The sequence below is a fragment of the Dryobates pubescens genome, chromosome 32 (assembly GCF_014839835.1).
Source record: "Dryobates pubescens isolate bDryPub1 chromosome 32, bDryPub1.pri, whole genome shotgun sequence".
Lineage (NCBI taxonomy): Eukaryota > Metazoa > Chordata > Aves > Piciformes > Picidae > Dryobates > Dryobates pubescens.
The window spans coordinates 5627006-5644058 of NC_071643.1; the positions used below are offsets into that span (position 1 = coordinate 5627006).

Below are 17053 nucleotides of genomic sequence, written 5' to 3' on the forward strand. Positions count from 1 at the left end.
GGTTAGTTTTGGTGAGGGACAGGACACACAAATGCAGTGTCACATCTGTGTAATGCAGATTTGGAACTGACACTTTAAAGAAATACACACCCTGAACTTACTGCAACAAAAAGCTTCCCTTGGCTGCTGTGAAAAGACATCTTGAGAGAGGGACAGTAAGGGGAGAGCAGGCATTCAACTTGTGAAGGAAAGAAATCTTACATTCTCCTTCATCTTTCTATGTTGACTTGTTCTTCCTTGTGAGACCAAAAAAAGAAGTTAGGGAGAGAGAAAATAAGGGCAATGGATTAAAAAAACAACAACAAAGGAGATGAAGCTAGGTGGAGGTGATGGGACACTTGAGGGATGGAAGGTGTGAAGACTACAGGGGGTGAGCAAGCTTACTAGGAGCTAGAAAAAATTCAACCTTTTGTGTGGTGCTGCTGTTTTAAATTCATGATCCAAACTGCTGAATCTACTCTCCCATCCAGGTAGCCCAGCAACCACAAAATCTGAAAGCACGTACAAGCTGATGTATATCAAAGTTACCCTGAAGAGTGCTTCCTCATTTACAAGGAGGAGGAAATTTCAGTGTTTTAAGAGCTCATGAACACACCTGCAAACTTCACAGCAGCTGCTAGTTTCTTCTAAAAGGATCCAAAAAGTCAAACCAATACATCCAGTATGAGTGCCACAAGGCAGTAACGAAAACAATGGTTTTATTTATAGTGTGACACTTAACACTGGTTTCAAACAATTACATTTGTGAGGTGATACCATCATAAACACCACAACGAGCATGTTACAGAAACAAGGAGTAAGATACACAAGTTTAACACAAGAGAGGGAGCTTTCAGAAAAATATTTGCACTTCCCATTAACTGTGTACAACTTGGTGTGAAAGAAACTTTTAAGGACAGAAAACCCCCCAAACCTTTAAAGATGAAGTTAAGGCTCTTACTTGCAAGTGCTCTTCCTACTGGAAGCCTCCTGAAAATAATTTCTCTAAACAGGATGCAGCTTGAAGACTTAACCTGTGCAAGAAGCTTCACCATGTTGATGCTGTGGAGTTCCATGTCCACATTAGTAAGGGCTGTGTGTCTTTTGTTTCCTCTTTACACCACTCTACTGTATGTATAAGCCTTTACCACATGCACCCCAAAATTTACATGTGATACAAGCTAAGCCCCCATTATATGTGGAAAAAAAAGGCATTTCTTCTCTTGTCTCCATCCAGCAAGAAACTGTAAGTGGTATTTCCAGACTAGAAGGTAATCAGGCATCCCTTTGCAGAAGAAAAGCTATAGGGAGAGTATGTGTAGTTACTGCAAAGTACATTTGCCTACTTGAGCTTTCAAAATGCAAGAGGGTGTAAGCCTGGATAAACACCAACCTTTTGGTTGGAAGCCCTCCAGGTAAGTGATGTGAAGAAACACAAGCAGTATTTTTGCTGGCACTGAAGAGAATGAAGAACAAAGCCTTTAATAAAACCCATGATTGAAACCAGTACAAGTTCCAATACAGAATCTGACTAAAACGTGGGGGCTTGGTGGTGCAGAAGAAGGGAGATCACCCAGACAACTGAAAAGTATCTGACTGATGAAAGGCCCTACTATACATCCTGAGGTTCATCTTAAAACCATCTTCATGCATTTATGTACACTGTACCTCCCTCAAAGCTTCATACCCATTTCATCCAGGACTCGGGAAGCCATTAGAGGCCAGGTCTTTACTGGAAGTTAGCAAAGTTTGGGGTTTAATGTTAAAACGTTTTGCAGGTATTGTAGGGTACAAAGTGCCTGGTGCTGAGCTCAAAATGAAAATGAGTTCTTGGATACAGCCTAGGATGAAAGAAAGCAGAGCATCAGCTCATGTGAGAGCTGCTTCTGATGGATTCTGCCTTGATTGCAGGTACTAAGTACCCACTTGGACTTAGCAAAAAGTACAAGTGATTGGTTGTGCAGCATTGCAGAAGATATCTGCGCTACCCCCATCCACCTGTCAAAGCCTGACCCATTCATATTCCAGCTTTGCTGAGTCCTGCCACTCAGCCCTGGACTTCACTGCCCTGGCTGGGGCAGACCAGGCCAACAGCTGGTCCAGCTGAAATAGAGGTTGGTGCAGACATTTCAATACTGCAAGCTGGTCTATAAAGGATGCAGACTTCAAGTTTTGAATCCCTGTTTTAGGGCCCAAACTTAAAGCTATACTAAGTGACTTCAGGAGTCAGAAGTATCTAAACACTCCTCACCATTGTTTATTCTATGAAAGTCACTGTGTCTTACACAAAGAGAAACAGCATTCTCTACATAGAAAAATTAGCATCACCACACTGGACTGAATCAAGAGTTCAACTCCTCCTTGTGAAAAAGTGCTATTGATCCCAGTTCAGGTCCTTAGAAAACTAAGTATCAGACAACTGACAACCCTGTTACTTGCTAAGGAGAGGAGACAGCTGGGAAAGGCACTCTACAACATCCAGTTAGCACAACTCATCAGTATCTTTGGCAATGCATCCATTCTAATGACTTCTGTATAAATCTATCAAAGAAAAGCATCCTATTGCCTTACTCACTCTCAATCTGAGATTTCATGAAAGCTCACATTTGAGAATGCATGTAACTGTAAAATAACTTTCATTCCTTTATTCAAACTACACATGTACAGTGAACAAAAAGACAGTTTAAAATAGATCCATATCATTATATGGATGTTTGCAACATATCAAATTCAGGTCAAAGTTAAGATATACACTGTATTCCATAACCAAGCTAAAGCTTAAGTGTATACTTGATTTGTGTAATAAAACCCAGGAACTACTCTGAATGCTGAAACATTAACCAGTCAAATTCCACGGAGTGGGGAGTTGTTTACAGTTATTTGGGAGGTTCAGAATCCCTCTTCACAGGGCTATACAACCACACTGTAAACAAGCATCTGAATTAGGCAGTTTCCCTTCTGTTCTTCCAAACAACTTTCATTTCACAAAAGCAGCTGCTGAAGGTGTATGGACACAGGACAATTTAGACCACTAGGTTTCAGTATGCATGTTGCCCACCCCAAATTAGTAGATCATCAGCAGTTAACTTTATATAAAAGAACAGCCAGAGACTAAACTCAGCTCATCTTTACAGTCCTGATGTGGATTTGCTCGTGGTTGGGTGCTTTTCCTCAGGGGCCAGCAGCACAAGCAGTCTTCATGCAACTGCAAAAGACCAAAAGTTTGAAACAAGCCAGAAGGAGCAACAGTGGGTGTGGTTTTAAGAGAAGAGTTGGAGGGAACTTTCATCTTCTCTGGATAACCCAAAGATAACTCCCCAAAACATCCAGTCCCGATGGCAGAGAGAAGCGACAGTCAAATGCAAAGTTCAAGTTCGCACATTTCCAGTGTAAGAGCATTTCCCTCCACGTCAGTCAGAAACCAACAACTGACTCCAAACACCACCTCTCTTCTTCTAAAGACTGGCAAAGTACAGGTAATAACATACTGAAATCTAGATTAACAGGTCAACACTTTACAAAGAGGAGGGGGGAAAAAAAAAGGCTGCAAGACTTAAATAATCCCTTTTTAAACTGCTTAACACGTCTCATAAATAGCTTGCATGTTAATCTGCTATATGCTGTACCATTTGGCTCTTGAATCCCAAACCTTCCCATAAGAGATACCACACACAAAACACTGTCAAAGAAATAGTGGGAAACCAAAAGATGCTGTTCTGAAGCGTTACACAAAAGAATCAGCGTTACACATACAGGGAGTGCCATTCTGCTTGAACAGATTATGAAGCAGTGTTCTCCATGAAATACTAGGCACAAGAATAACTCAATTAGACAGGTGGGTGGGTTTGTTTTTTTCTCTGCCTAATGGAGAAGTCTAAAATAAACATTCTTGGCAATACAACATTGTAACTGATATGCTTCTCAATATTTAAGAGCCTTAATTGCAAAGAAATGAAGCAGCAATGTTTACTTTCCAGCTGGTCACGAGTAGCATGTGCTGCATAAGAAAGATCACACAAAACATAAAATATAGGTAAGTCTTCACACTCACTGAGTATTTTCCAAGTACACACACACACACACAAAATCATCTTGAAATCCTCTTTGCTTCTCCAAAGGTAATGCTTGCCAAACCATCTGAGCAACCCACAAGGTCTTTATGCGAGAGTGCAGAATCTTCCAAAACAGTTATTTCACCCTCATCTTCTGAAGAAATGGCTAATAGCATTGCTTAATGGACCAAGCACTGAATGCTCACTCCCCCTGGAGCTGGGAGGATTTAACCTAGGAACTAAGAAAGGTCAATTGGTAGAACTAACATAGGACGTTCCTGAAACACAAGCAAGCGCAGCACTTGTCATGTCAAACGCGGACTCCAGATGAGGCACTTGGAAAAACAAAACAAGCTTAGAAGTGAAGGGCCACAGTCTTTTGTTTTTCAGGAAGTCATTAAACTCATGGTTTTGAGCCAAAGAACAACAGTAAACCAGAGAAAGCTCCTTCTCATTAGCACTATTTAAATCAAAAAGCCTACTACATGTGTGTATATATATATGTGTGTGTGTGTGTGTATAAAATATACATATGACCACCTGGAAATTCAGCAGCATAAGACAAATATCAGAGAAAAACATATCCTGATGACAATCTCCCTTAAAAAATGCCAGTTAGGCTTCAGCACATGTTGCAGTTGGTAACAGGCAAATAGCAGGGCTAGCAAGCAGAACCCATTTGTGTATGCTCATTAAGTCATCTTTAAGGTGATACTCATCGAGGATAAGAAAACACAATGGATTCTGTACCTACCAAAGGCCAAAAAGACACACCCAGTCAGCTGACAGCTCAACTGATGAGCAGTATCAGACCAGAGTTATCAAAGCAATGAAGGCTAAATGAACCATAAAGAACGAACAATAGTTTTATTGCTTGTCAATTGAACTACCCTTGTGTGTGATACGTTTGGGTAGCAGAAGTAAAGACAAGTCTGCATTCAACTCATCAGGCTTAGATCTACCCATACCAGGAAAAAATGCCTTGATTTCAAAGACAATTTTTAAAGGAGAAGTGTGGAGGTCAAAGTCTAGTTACATCATTCCTGGAGTCATAAATGGGGAGTAGCTAGAGAAGTTCCAGAGAAACCGAAATGCTGAAGCAAGCAATCCTAGTGCAGTCTGTTACAACTTGATCTTCCACCCAAAACCTTGGCTGCTAGAATCCATATCCAATAAGGTACAGCTACTTGAGGCAAGAAAGGAATGACCCTTCCACTTAAAACACTTAGTAGCCCACAACATAGACAAGGGCAAAAATATGCAAACAGTTCTCACCATCGCTGATTGGACTGGCCATCTTCATTTCAATCAGCAGGAAATCTCAGTCTGCAACAAAGAAAGGCAACTCAGATTAGCAGATCTGGTGGTAAACAACAGAAGCCTTCTTAAAAACCTAAGTCTTTAGCCCCTTCTTCAAAAGGAGATTGCAGAGATTAGAAGAGTACTGTTAGTTTTACTCAAATACATACAGACAGGATTAGAGGGTGGATAGGAGCACTGGACAAGAGAAGCATAGAACCTTTAAGGCACCTTTATGGATGAAAAAACCCAACAAAATTCAAATCCCAAGTGAGAAGAGGGTCTCAAATTGCCTGAAAAACAACCCAAGATCCACTGGAGCCCTAGAGTCACAGCAGGCCACTAAAAAAATGACTCTTCTGTCACATATTTACCTGGTATGATCATCACTACTACAGAAGTCACATTATTCCACAGGAATAAAAAGGCTGACAAAGATGGATAGTTGCAGACATAATAAGTGAGTGGTAGCCAGAGGATGTCCTTAACTTCAGAATTACTGAAGTTGAAGGGAAGAAATTGTCAAACTTGAGCTACACTGCAACATGCAGAAAAAGACATTTCCTTGGTGGTTAAAGCCAGTGGCTGAGCTGTTAATGAGTTTAACAGGGATGCTGATAAAAGCCATCACAAAAAGCAGCTCCTGCATCACCCCATACACTGAGTTAAGAAAACTCTGGGTTTTGCTCTAGAAGAAAGCACTTTGAAGAGCTCCTTGAAAGCTATCCAGATCAATAACCTTTCCACATGCTTCCAGTCCTAATAGGGGAATCTCAGGAACAAGAATATTAACAGCACTTTGATCCATTTTCATGAAGAAAACAAGCAAATTGAAACACTGTTTTAAATACCCAATTGCTTATGTGACCAAAGCATAGACTAGCAAAAAACCCAGCTAGCAGCTGTTAAAACCAGCTATTTGAGAAATATCCTTGAGCTGTAATACCTGTTTAGTTAACATTTGTAAGGGGATTCTTTTGTGCCCTAAGAATAGAGGTAAGTGATAAAGAGATGTCCAAGTTTCACTGTATTAACTTCTTTGTGTTGATGTTAACACAGCTATGTTGGTGAACATTTATCACCTCAGTGCAGGAATTTCATAAAACATGGGCAGTGGCAGAAGACAGAGGTTTAACAATTTTGTCCACATTCCATCATCCTTTGACCAGCCCTGCACAAAGAATCAAACAGGATCAGTTTGAGGCTGTCCAGTTCACCACCTGCTACAAAAGTGAGACCAGTACTTAACCTCAGACAAGCTGGTAAGTACAGAGACTGAAAGCTATCATAGCTGAGGCAGAGATTAGGGGATAATGAAGCATCAGGGTTTGTTAAGCAGAATCATACAAAACAAGAAGTGAAGGTTCAAGAGCTGCATCCAGTTAATGGAAAGTATTTCTATATGCCACGGTGTGAAGGTGAACCAGTTAGTTACTGGAGTTACATTGATAGAATCTATTGGCCATGAGCAGTCTAAAATTGATAATTACCAGTTGTGGCTCTGAAGCTGGTTATGAGGCAAGGTGGAATGGACTTCAACAATAGAGATGGAAAAATGCTGCAAAGGTGTGCCTTCCTTCCACTGGTGAATGCAGCTGGGGAGCGGAGTTGCCTCTGTTTTACAGCAGAGTGCAGAGAGATGGCAGCTTCAAGCCATGGAGAAAGGTCATAAGGTTGCCTATTGGAGCCCTCCTTTCCCCTGGAGAGTGAAGTTCTAGTAAACAGCCATTATAAGGCGTATGTTAAGTTATTGGATAAAGGCAGTCCATTAATGGGTCTCCAACATAGAGCAAGAGACCCTTTTGGAGCAATTATGAAGGCATTAGCCCACCCCTAATAAATAATAGGACTGAAATGTGCACGAGTTTAAAACCAGGTAACCAGGCAAGTCATCTTTATTATGTGGAATTGAAACTAATTTTAGAAGTCTTCCCAGTTCACATGATTCTGAAAAGCAAATGTGAACCAAGTTAAACCCATGCAGCATCTTCCCAAATCTGAAGGCTGTGCTAATACCTCATAGCTTTGCCAAGCAATAGATGAGTGAAGCTTACAGACTTCATTGCCACTAGTCTCATGAGCAACAGATGTCTACCTTTTTAATGCCAAAAACTTGTTTCAAGTGCTGTTAAACAGAGCTGGGTGGTGAACAGCTGTAATTATTCACCAAGCCACCACAAAAATTAGGGACAGTTATCTACCCTTTTCACCCAGAGAGAAGCTTAAAGATAAACAGAAGGTGTCAGCTCCTGTAGTTTTGTGAGTTGCCCATCAAGAGACAGCCCTGAAGCAAGTTCCAGAAACAAGTCCCAGTCAGAAGTCTCAGATTCTCTTCCGGTACCTGCAGTAAAAGCCAAGCTAATGGTTTTATCCCATACTAGAGAAGTGAACATTACTGCTTCAGGACCAAGTGCATTCTGAAGTCCTAACAGCAGTTTTACATTACAGCAAGACAGGCAGAAATTCTTACTGGGGTAGTTAGATACACTTCTCTCAAGACACAGGAAGCATTCATGCCAGTTTCCTGCTACAGGGTGGCTTGGGAGCAGAATGGGAACTAAACCGTAAGACCAGGCGCTCTCATGTGGCCACAACTTCAAGTGGTCTGTACAACACCACTCCTCCCTGAAAAATGCTGGCAACTTCACTAGCAAGAGTGGCTTATGCTGGGGAAGCAGTATAAAGTATGTCACAAGAAACACAAACCCACAGGCTTTTAGCAATACTGGTGGTTTTGGTACTATGCTACAAATCTACCTACCAGGACGACATGCAGTATAGCACACAGAGCCATACACACACACAGCCCCTTCTAGTCACTCCCACACTGCAGTGTCTTCATTTCCCAACAGATGAAAGGGCCACCAGTACATAAACATGCTTTGTTTAATCATTGCTCAGTAGCTTCTGTATTCATTGTTTCTGTACCTGCAGCATCCTGCATCTCTTCATCATCCTCCTCCTCTTCACCATGCAGCTCTTTTGCAATGAGCTGCCTTGCTAATTTGATGTTTCTCCCCTCATTATAGTGCATTTTTCGCTTCATCTCGAACTGTTTCTTTTTCTCTGTGGACAAACAAATGCAAATATTCATTTCTTCCCTTTAAAATACCATCTACTTACTCCCTCTTCAGAGAGGCACTAACTGCTTCCTAAGTCAAATTTATTGCTACCTCCAAAGTCCATTGGTTATATGATCAACCAATCACCGCATTAAAATGATTTTCTTCAAGCAGTGGAGTGTTCTTTTAAGTGAGCTTGACTTACAAAAAGGAGAGTAACTAGTGGACTAGAATGGCTGGAGCACTTTTAAAAGAACCTGTCTGTAATTTAAGAGCAAGTGTGCATCAAGAGAAGCATCTAGTAACAGCACACTGCATTCCAAAGTTTCCCAAGTCTCGTTTCCAAGTAAACTTAAGGACAAATTGAGACTTACTGGTGGGATAAAGATGAACTTTTGCAGATGTCTGGCTTGACTCCTGGCTAGCTACCAAGAAGCCAGCTATGAGAGATATTTACCACATGGAGAAGAAAATATTTTCCACTTTCCCCACAGCCTGAAGCCTAAAGTTTCATCTATATGGTCTAATGAGACTTTGCTTATTATTGGCAGCCCCAACATTTCCCCCCCCCCCCCCCCCCCAAAGGAAACAGCAATATTCTCCAAAGAACAGGAAGGTTATGTGCTCAAAAGTTGTTGCCAGGAAAGAGGAGAAGCAGCAGCTAGATAAACCAAGCCCAAAACCTTAGAAGCATTGCTGTTTGACTGTTTCCTCAAAATGTACTAGCCCAAGCTAACACAAAGCAACATCTTCACTGCAGATGCAATTTGCTGTGAAACAAATGCAGATTACCTGCTTGATCCATCTACCAGTGGCTTTGAACACAACAGAAATATCATTGGTTGTTAGCAAGCAATTAGTAGCATCTTAATCACAGCAGTACTCACTGAATGTTTGGTAAGTCTACCTGAAATGTGTTGAGATGGAACTAACTACTCCCTCACCCCAAAGCAGAACAGCTTCTGATTTGAGACTTCTAGGCTTAAGAAGAAAAATTCCAACATCTTAAGTTTGTATGGAGGAGGGGGAATCAGGAACAGCAAATTCCTGTTTATATGTAGATCTCATACTAAACAGTCCTAAACAGAAACAAACAACATATTTGTTCAATCTTCTACTTACCCTTCAAAGACTATTTATCTCCATTTTCAAATTACAAACATTTTTCTTACTTCTTTTTCTTCCCATATATCTCTTATTGAAAGCTTTTAAATATTTGGAGGAAAACAAAAAACCAACCAACCAACAAAACCCAAACTCAAAACCAAACCAAAGCAGCTCATGCCTACCTCTCTCTTCAGGGGTTAATTCCTCATCTTCTTCCTCCTCCTCACTGCTTTGCTCTTGCCTTGCTATTACCTTGGGCCCTTCACCTTCAGCAGCTGCTGCCAGTCTATGTGAATCATGCAATACAAGATACTGATAATGGCAAGGTTTTTTAAAGACATGAGATTTCAGAACACTCATGCTTTGTTCTTTACTTGTGCCAGATTTATGTGCAGTATGACATGCAAGAGGTGTCAATTGCCAGTGGCACTATCGAACACCCAAAACTACTGGATTTGACAACAGCAAGAATCTGGCTTCCAGAGCAATCAGCAACACCTTCCCATGAAAATGAGAGAGTTACTTGAACATGTAGTCAATTTTCTATGACAATACTTACTTTTTACTCAAGACATCTGCTTTTAAGGGCTCATTTGATTCTGAATCACTCACTGCATCCTCATCATCTTCTCCTACCATGCTTGGAGGGCAAACAAAGAAATAACTTCCATCAATAATTTGCTGCTTGAAATTTGCTTGATAGAACAACAGTCAAAACCTTACACCACCAAATTAAGACTCCTTTAATACTTTCAAAACTCCAAATCTAATGTAAATATTGCTATGACAACTTTATATTCCAGCATGCATTTGCTGAAAAAAAATACATGGAATAGATCAGGTTGGAAGAGACCTTGAAGATCATCACGGCCAACCCCTCATCCAACACCACCTAATCAACTAAACCAAGCATCCTAACAAGTCTCCTCCTGAACACCTCCAATGATGGTGACTCCACCACCTCCCTGGGCAGCACATTCCAATGGCCAATCTCTTTCTGTGAAGAACTTCTTCCTAACATCCAGTCTGAATCTCCCCTGGTACAGCTTGAGACTGTGTCCTCTTGTTCTGGTGCTGGTTGCCTGGGAGAAGAGACCAGGCCCTGCCTGTCTACAACCTCCCTTCAGGGAGTTGTAGAGAGCAATAAGGTCTCCCCTGAGCCTCTTCTTCTCCAGGCTAAACAACCCCAGCTCCCTTAGTCTCTCTTCATAGGGCTGTGCTCCAAACCCCTCACCAAGTTGTCCCAGCAAGTCAACATCTTTCCTAAACTGAGGGGCCCAGAACTGGACATAGGACTCAAGGTGTGACCTAACCAGTGCAGTGTACACTGCATTTATTTACTCTATTAAAACCCTAAAGCCTATTAGACATAGGCCTTCTAAAACTTCACTTTGTCCTTTTTGACAGTTCTCCTCAACAGCTATAAGCCTTTAGTTAGAAGTTTGGTCAATCTGAATACATGCCACATATCCAGGAAGCCTGCACAGTCTGTCAGGCAAGCAGCTACTGTAAACAATCAATAATCCAAGTCATTTTTGCTGGTAAACCACTGTTTCATTTCTAGGACAGCAGTTTGTCAAGCTTACCTGTGATAAGGAGTACTTGGCTCATCTATTTTCATCTTGCCATAATCTTTGTCTGCCGGGTGGTATGTAGCCAGGATGTTCATTTCATCCCACTTCTGGGATTTTTTACTGAAACAAGAAAAAACAAAGTGACATTTGCTTGTAGTCTAAAACCAATTTGTTCTGCTCAGGAGGCACATTTAGAATGTCTCTGGACCTGTACTATACTTTCAGCATGTTATGACACACAGGCATGTTCAAAGTCTGGCTGGTAAATGCTATCCTACACATACATCAGTTAAGTCATGACAAATTACCAGTGCAGCTTGATTTCCCCAACAAGTCACAAACCCTACATATTCTTATATACATGCATCGTATTTTTTCAAGGTACTTGTTGAATCCCTGACCCACTAGCTGTCTGTTCTTTCACAAGTTCCTGTAAAATCATTCTTCCTCTTATTAAACCCCACAACAACACAGCAAGACCAAATAGCTTCCACCTCACCTCTGCTCAGCGAGCTGCTGCGATTGTTGGTCAAGCTGTTACACAACAAGGAACTTCCTGCAGTCAAACAATTAACACTGAGCAAGCCGGTTACTAGCACTGCTTTTGTCATGCTAAATGACAAACCAGAACCCATTTGCTGCTGTAATCAAGCCAAGAGTTTCGCATTTTACAGCCAGCACCAATGATGTTACATTGCTTAGAACTTCCTGGGTTAATCAGCAAATATTCCATTCTACGTACATTCGCAGCAATAAAAGCCCACACAGCTTGACAAAATAAGCAAGACACAAGGAAAGCAATCGCCCTGGAGCCAGAGGAAGTTACCCCTCCACAGACCTAACAGCCATGCAAATGTTTAATCAACAGGAGCTACCAAGTTTCATTTGTTCCGCTTCATATGAGGCGATCTTCCCCTTAGACTGAACCAAGAGATGTATCTTTGGTAAACTAATTCCACTACTTAATATTACCTTATGTGTTAACATATTCCTGCTGCAAATTGTTTAAGGAAGCAAATGCTACAGGGCTTTGTTGGGTTTTTTTCTTTGTTGGTTTTTAAGGGGGGGTGATGGGGGGAGAGGGACAGGCAGCTAGACGACACTTATTTAAACACAGATCATTCCAATGAATTTGAACAATCACAGTCAATCTCAGTAACACAGCTGCTCTTGAGCAGAATGCTATCTGTAAAACAAAACTGGTAAAGCAAAATGCCAAGCACAGACCAGACTTTTACAGAGGGCACTGAATACTATGATGGGGAAAAAAACTAAGGCACTAAAAAAGCCCAGATGCGGGAGTCGATGCTGAATCCCAGGCGTCACAGCCTTACATGCCAGAAACTAATACAAATCAAGTGAAGTTAATCCTCTTAGCATACAGCAACCGATGTCAAAACTTTCCTGTTTGAGGCTCCGGCGCTCTTTAATCGTTTTGCCCAAACTGCAACACAAGGACTGCAATCTAAGCGGGCAGCACGTGAGTCACACTGCCTGCTCCGGCAGGCTGGAGAGTCATGAGCTTCATGATGACAAAGCAAGAGCTCTACTCTAGGAATACCAGTTATTCAAACCTATCTATTTAGGAGCTGGAAAACCACCACCAAAACACCTGCTTATAGTTCATCTGTGACTAACATAAGATGATCATATGGCTACATACTGAAACCATGAGCATTTTTAGTAGCGATAGCAGCTGGGCAACGGGATGCAGCCCCTGTACAGAGACAAAGCTTGGCTGAAGAGGAAATATGACAAATGGGACAGACTCCCATCACATGCTTTGTGTTCACCACATCAAGGTTTAGTGCCTGAGCTCACAACTTGATATCTTAGGTGGTGGAGTCACCGTCTCTGGAGGTGTTCAAGAGGAGATTGGACGTGGCACTTGGTGCCATGGTCTAGTCGTGAGGTCTGTTGAGACAGGTTGGACTTGATGATCCTTGGGGTCTCTTCCAACCTTAGTTATACTGTGATACTAATAATAATAGTGGCAACCTCAGAAAAATCTAATAGAACAGAAAAGAATAGACCAGATTGGAAGAGACCTTTGAGATCATCGAGTCCAACCTATCATCCAACACTATCTAATCAACTAAACCATGGCACCAAGCACTGTTGGCGGAGACTGGAGTCAACACAGACGACCAATATGATCGAGTATTGTTCCTTTATTGTAGGACTATAGTGTGAGCATAGTGAGTATAGCACGGTAAAGAAGGTAAAGAAGTGCATATTAAGGGAACTTCTACAACTTAAACTCAGAGTGCTTCGTTAGCATGGCTTCATTGGTTCCCACCAGTGCCCACACATTGTGCTATTACAGGTTATTGGTCCAACTACTAATGACACGCGAGGCTGTTGAGGCAGGTGCGTGTCCTGTTGTTCCAAGATAACTGCTGTGTTTATAGCTACCAGTGTCCTGCTTTAGTTACACGCTGCAGGCACAGCGCTGTTCTGCTACACTGCTAGCTGGCTCTGCACTTATGCTGAGCATGGCCTGCCAGCATGTCAGGCTCTAGGCCTACACTGCCAGATTGTTGTTCACACTGCTCGTTGCTGGCATTGCCACAAAGCACCCCATCCAGTCTCTTCCTAAACACCTCCAGTGATGGTGACTCCACCACCTCCCTGGGCAGCACATTCCAATGGCCAATCACTCTTTCTGTGAAGAACTTCCTAACATCCAGTCTAAACCTCCCCTGGTGCAACTTGAGACTGTCATCTTGTTCTGGTGCTGCTTGACTGGGAGAAGAGACCAGCCCCCACCTGGCTACAACCTCCCTTCAGGTAGCTGTAGAGAGCAATAAGGTCTGCCCTGAGCCTCCTCTTCTCCAGGCTAAGCAACCCCAGCTCCCTCAACCTCTCCTCATAGGGAAGAGAGCTCCAAACCCCTTCCCAGCTTTGTTGCCCTTCTCTGGACATACATGTATTCTTGACATACGCTGCTCTCATCATTAGCCCACAGCTAGCAATTCACTAACCTGCAAGACAAGACTGAGGAGGCTTTCAGTGCTTTAGGTTTTTGCATTCATTTTTCTTAAACTCAGATGCCAACAATAAAAGCCTTGGAAGTGGAACACCTCCCAAAGCACAATTTAAATTCAGCCAGGAAAACAAAAAGAATTAGGTAAGCAGACAAACATTTTATTTCACCTTTCCATATAAAAAGCCATCACAGGAGAGTGACTAAGTGCAATAAAACCCTACACCTTCCTTGACTGTCTCCAACTCAGCATGTTCAGGCATGCCTGAGGAGCATAACAGTAATGACAGATCTTAAGACCATCACAAGAAAATGCTTTCTGACATGCCCTCAGATAAAGAAACAGACAATCTAATCTTCATCAGGAAAATGAGATTTGGGGAAAAAAAAATCTCAGCAGCTCTCATTTGTATTCTCTCACATCTTCAAGTACACATAATCATTTATTTTGACACCACACCTTGACAGACAAGACATTTCTGTCGCAGTATGAGTCAAAGAACACCTCTCACACCTCAGTTGCTCCTACCATGGCAGACTCTTCTCTTGCTTGCTCCAACGCTGGCTCTTGCGTGCATGCAGACAAGAGGTTTCCTTAGGTACTTGGTAAAACATTAGATCAGGTCACTCACAGGCTCCTACAGGAGCCTCAAGGCAAAACCTAACAACCACACACCACCAGGAATGTATCTACCATTAAACCATCAGGTCAGCGCTCAGGATGCAGTTCCAGCAGCATCCCGATTCCCTACGCTTCCCTCTTGCATCACATTTTTCATTAGGGAAGTCTCCCAAAGAATTTTACCATCAGTAGCTGTGTGCAAGGCCAGCAATGATGCAGATACATAAGAGCTCTACTGAGCATGCTGCTTTAAAAGATGACAGCTGACACAACGAGTGCTTTCATCTGCAGCTATTTTTAAAGGTATTCAGACTTGCATTTCAACATCAGACATCAGCAGAGAAGCTACTGATAAGAGTCACACAAAGAAAGAGAGATGTCTGAATGTACAAACTCAGGTTTAAACTTCAAGGACAATTAGAGCTGTACTACTTATCACTCTTTTGAGGACAAAATTATTTCACTGAAGTAAGAAATAGCACTGACAAGGAGGTGTCACCAATCAAGATTAACACACACACACAGAGAGCAGCTTTAAACACTCTGTATTGATCTTCCCAGGAAATCTTCTACTGCAGCCAGCATGTTCAGCCAATGTCCTTCAACTTGCAAAGGCAATTCCAGCATTAATTTAATAGACTTTATTGACTCACATTGCTAAACAGGAAGCAGGAGCTGGATTGCTGCCCACTTCACTGCTTCACACAACAATCTTCTGTGTGCTGTAACCAATATACCTTGCACTCTGTTTGCACTCGACTTCTGATGATGCTATGAAAGATTGTGGGTACAAAAGAGGCTAGCAAAGGGTAGGTTCTACATCATGTCTGGTGTGGCAGTAAACACCTTGTGCCACATTATATTGAAACTAAAGAACAGAGGAAACAAATTGTACCATGGCATGTTGCTACTGACACTCACCTTCTGGAAAAACATCATCTCATCCCTTCAGCTGCAATCATTCTCCCTGGAAAGCAGGAGCAGCTAACACAGGCAACATAAAAAATTCTGGGTTTGCTTTCTCACCTTTCTGACTTTAGACTATGCTCATGACTTAAGTAGGCAAAGAGGAAAGGAACATTACCATAATGGGGGGGGGCAAGGGGGGAAACGTAAAAATTCACCACCAAACAACAAATTTCAGGGATATTTTATCATTATTTCTCTCCTTGCAACACTGAGTGAGGTCCCAAACGAGGAAAACCATCAAAGCAATTCTATAAACAGAGAGTTCTGCTCAAACCCTGATCTTTATGATGCAATGGGGCGTCAGAGTCATGCTAGGCAGTGCAGATTGGGCACCAATAGCAGCAAAAGTGCAAGAATTCTTACTGGCCCAGGACAGCTGCTAGCTGGCTAAAGACCACTTCTCGCATATTTGCACTGAGCATGTTACAATTAAACCAAGATTTTCTGTTCATTCTAAACACAAAGCACACACCCCATTCACACGCTCGGGTGCGAGGTCTTTACAGCTCCATCTTGCACAACTGAGACTACGTCTTACTTATGTTTCGATCCAGGAGAGGTCCTCTCCCCAGGGACACGCTTCTCGTTGCAAAGAAAGTTATCTTTAAGTAAGACTCGACTCAGGCTAAGAGTAAGTCTCCTGTGGCAAAGCGTATTTCCCGAACCTATCCTTCCAGCAACCGAAACCCCTTTCTGTTTGTCTTTTTGTACGAGCATTTAAAAGTAATACTGCGTCTGCAAGTATTTGGTAAACAGCGAAGAATCACAGCGGCTCTTTCAGCGGCCACGCTGCGCTGAGGGCTCAGAGCCACCCACACCTACGCCAGCAGCCCCCCGGGCAGCCCCCACACGCTCCGCTCAGGTGCGCGGCCCCGGCAGCCCCTTTCTTAACCGCCCCTGCCGGCACCGCAGCCCCAGCCGGATGCTTCCGCTGCCCAACCGCCCCCCACGCGCGGAACGGTGCTCCAGAACCGCCGCAGCACAGCAGGCACCGAGCCGCCTGCCCACTTCGTACCATCCCCGAAACCCCCTCTCTGGAGATGCCGCCGGGGAGACCCCGGACGAGCGGGACGGATGAGGGCAGCGGAGCCGGAGGGGAAGCCCTGCTGGGACCCGCCTCCGCCTCACCACCACCGGGGCCGCGGTTGAGCTGGGTGCCGTTCCTTACCCGTGCTCGGGCTCGTCCTCATCGCGGGCCGCGCTTGCCCGCGGCGGCGCCTCTGGGGTCACCCCTCCCGGCGAAACCCTACCGCCGCTCTTCTTCAGGATGCCCTTGATGGGTCCGCGCCCGGCCGCCGAGCTCGGCTCCATCACCGCGCCGCTCGCTTCCGCCCGCCGCGGCTCGCTTCCGCCCTCTTCCGCCCGCCGCCCGCTGCCGCCCGCTTCCGCCTGCCGCCGCCCGC

General features: G+C 43.3%; 1 protein-coding gene across 2 annotated transcripts; it reads right to left on the reverse strand.

Annotated features, from left to right (window-relative positions):
* Window positions 1-802: 802 nt before the first annotated feature.
* Window positions 803-16961, reverse strand: PPP1R2 (protein phosphatase 1 regulatory inhibitor subunit 2). 2 transcript variants are annotated; one of them, XM_054175590.1, is made up of 7 exons: window positions 16819-16961; window positions 11086-11193; window positions 10059-10139; window positions 9682-9785; window positions 8259-8396; window positions 5307-5357; window positions 803-3184 (listed from the first exon to the last, which is right to left on the reverse strand). In XM_054175590.1, the coding sequence occupies exons 1-6, from the start codon at window positions 16959-16961 to the stop codon at window positions 5353-5355; spliced, it is 579 nt and encodes a 192-aa protein (XP_054031565.1). In that variant the 3' UTR covers window positions 803-3184; window positions 5307-5352. The 2 variants fall into 2 exon arrangements, with proteins under 2 accessions (XP_054031565.1, XP_054031564.1); XM_054175589.1 differs by lacking the exon at window positions 803-3184 and adding an exon at window positions 3824-3976.
* Between the last annotated feature and the right edge of the window lie 92 nt (window positions 16962-17053).